At 39.9% G+C, this 2,604-nt stretch overlaps 1 protein-coding gene across 1 annotated transcript; it reads left to right on the plus strand.

The window, feature by feature from the left end:
• The first annotated feature begins 454 nt into the window (after positions 1 to 454).
• On the plus strand, positions 455 to 1,946 carry LOC125422623 (loganic acid O-methyltransferase-like). Its single transcript, XM_060814988.1, has 2 exons — positions 455 to 479; positions 1,318 to 1,946. Exons 1-2 carry the CDS (start codon positions 455 to 457, stop codon positions 1,944 to 1,946), a joined length of 654 nt encoding a protein of 217 aa, XP_060670971.1.
• Positions 1,947 to 2,604: the final 658 nt, after the last annotated feature.

Genomic DNA, 2,604 nt, shown 5'->3' on the forward strand with positions numbered 1-2,604 from the left:
TCACAACCAAGCATAAGTCAAAGCTCAATTTTGCATGAATAAAAAGTCAACTCCAGCACTCCTTGGACAGTTCGGACCTCAACTTGTTTTGCTCATAACTTTCAAACCGTAGCTCCGTTTTCGATATGTTACTAGTCTATGAACTCGTGACAATGCATACTTTGTAAACGGAGGCCGGACGGCGAAGAGATCGGGGTTTGAAGGTTTTCGGCCCCTCGCCGGAAAATACTCCGATCCTGGCGCGTCGGAGGTCCGGTGGCCGTGAAATTTGGTGGGCTGGCCGAAAATGAGGAGGTGGTGAAGGGTGACTGGCGGGTGTGGCCTGAAAATGGCCGGAAATGGGTCAAACGGCGGTGGCCGGTGGTGGAGGAGAAAAATCACCGTCGAGTTTCGCCGGCTCGATCTGGGCGCGTCCGGCGACCAGTGGTCTTGAAATTTTGAGGGTTGGCCGGGAATGGAGAGGCGCTCTCGTATGGCCGGTGCGTGTAGCAAGAATCAGTCAGAAAATTTGACAATTAAGGCAGTCGGTCGTTTCTTTCTCTCCCTTTCTCTCTCCTCTCTCTCTTTCTCTCTCCTCCCCATCGTTTTTGCCAAATAAAAGCCAGCATGGGTGACACTGTTCACCCACGTGGACCAATCAGGTGACGACACATGGCGTTACTGTGCACTTAAGCCAGATATAATAAAATATTACGGTATCCGGTGAACTTCACACGTCCATAACTTTTTAACCAGATGTCCAATTTAAGCGTGCCGCTAGTCTATGAACTCGTATTGACGAGTACTTTACAACCATACAAAAGTTAAAACAAAATTATACAACGATAAAAAGTCAACTCCCAGCACCTTTTGGACAGTTTGCACCTCGACTTGTTTTGCCCATAACTTTCGAACTGTAGCTCCGTTTTTGATGTGCTACTAGTTTACGAACTCGTGCCAACGTGTACTTCATAACGGTACCTCAGTCAACCTACAATTCCATGCGAGCCAAAAAGTCAACTTTTGACCCATTTCGGTCAACGATCAAAGTCAAAATCAACAGTCAACGGTCAGCTTCGGTCAAAGTTGGAAAATTTTTGTTGTACTTTGGGATGGGGTGTTACATATATAATCCTACATTTATGTTAGATCGTATATGTTGCATTAGAATGAAGTAGACTAAAATAAAATTAGTTTAAGAAATCTCATGAAATTAATATTAAAACAAATTAAAAAAAAAAAACTTAAATTTCTATTAGTTACATGGACAATATTGAGTAATGATTCTTTTAAATTTCTATGACCCAATGTTTTATGCTGTGTAGTGAAAAACTATAGACAATGCTAAAGAACTAATAGACAAGGCAATTGCTGAAAAACTTGAAATCAACAACCATTCTTATACAAAAACCTTTCAAGTTGCTGATTTGGGTTGCTCAATCGGGCCAAACACATTCTTGGGGGTGCAAAACATTATTGATGCTGTGGAGCTAAAGTATCAAAAAACCCAAGGACAAAGTAGTTTTCAACTTCCTGAGTTCCAAGTCTTCTTCAATGATCAAATCTCCAATGATTTCAACCAGCTTTTCACATCCCTTCCTCCAGAACGAAGATACTATGCAATGGGCGTGCTCGATTCATTCCATGATCGCTTATTTTCCGATGGTTCTCTACACTTTGTTCATTCTTCCTATTCTTTCCAAATGCTTTCTGAAGTGCCAAAAGTGGTGGTGGACAAGAGCTCTCCTGCTTGGAACAAAGGAAGGATTCACTACTCAAATGCTTCAGATGAGGTTATTAGGGCTAATGAAGCTCAATATGTGAATGACATGGAGAGGTTTCTAAATGCTAGAGCACAAGAGATTATGAATGGGGGACCGATGGCCCTTATTATTCCAGGTTGTCCCAATGGAAAGTCTCATTCTGAAGCTTTTGTGAACATAAAAATAGAACTTTTGGGATCTTGACTAGTGGACATGGCCAAAAATGTAACCAAAGATGACCCTTTTTTTAAGTAATTCAATTTACTCTTTAATTTGAATTCTAATGCTCACTTTAAGATGTTGGATTTTACAGGATTTGGTTAGATCATACTTTAAATATGGTCCAATAAAATTTTAAAATAGTTAAGTCCAATCAAGCATACCTTCCAAAATGAGCTGTGAAAGTGCTCAAAACAAAATTTAATTATTTTTTTTCAAAAATGATATATAATCTATAAGAATAACATTTTGTTTTTGTTTCATGAGATAGGGGATAATACGCAAAGAAAACGTTGACTCCTTTAACTTACCTACTTTTTATCCATCTATGCAAAAAGTGGAAGCAATTGTGAAACAAAATGGATAGTTCAGCATAGAAATAATGAAGAGCCTACATCAAGGGAAGCCACTACCCAAAATTTTGTCATCTACCATGCTCGCTGGCATGGGAAGATTGATAAAGAAGCATTTTGCATATGAGAATTTAGAGGAGCTGTGTGATTTACTGTCCAAGAAATTTGAAGAATCATTCCTTAGCTGTAAGTCGGAGATAGTGTAACAGTCCAGTCCGTCCGCATGAAATATTGTTCACTATGGACCCTGCCCGCACGATTTTAAAAGTTCTCTCAAGGGAAAGGTATCC

Source organism: Ziziphus jujuba, chromosome 2 (assembly GCF_031755915.1).
Source record: "Ziziphus jujuba cultivar Dongzao chromosome 2, ASM3175591v1".
Taxonomy (NCBI): domain Eukaryota; kingdom Viridiplantae; phylum Streptophyta; class Magnoliopsida; order Rosales; family Rhamnaceae; genus Ziziphus; species Ziziphus jujuba.

What these genes read in the sequence shown, in the direction of transcription:
- LOC125422623 (XM_060814988.1), top strand. Translation starts at nt 455, where the DNA reads ATGGAGAGGCGCTCTCGTATGGCCG. An exon ending in GAGGCGCTCTCGTATGGCCG is followed by an intron (nt 480 to 1,317) that starts GTGCGTGTAGCA and finishes GAAAAACTATAG; the next exon opens with ACAATGCTAAAGAACTAATA.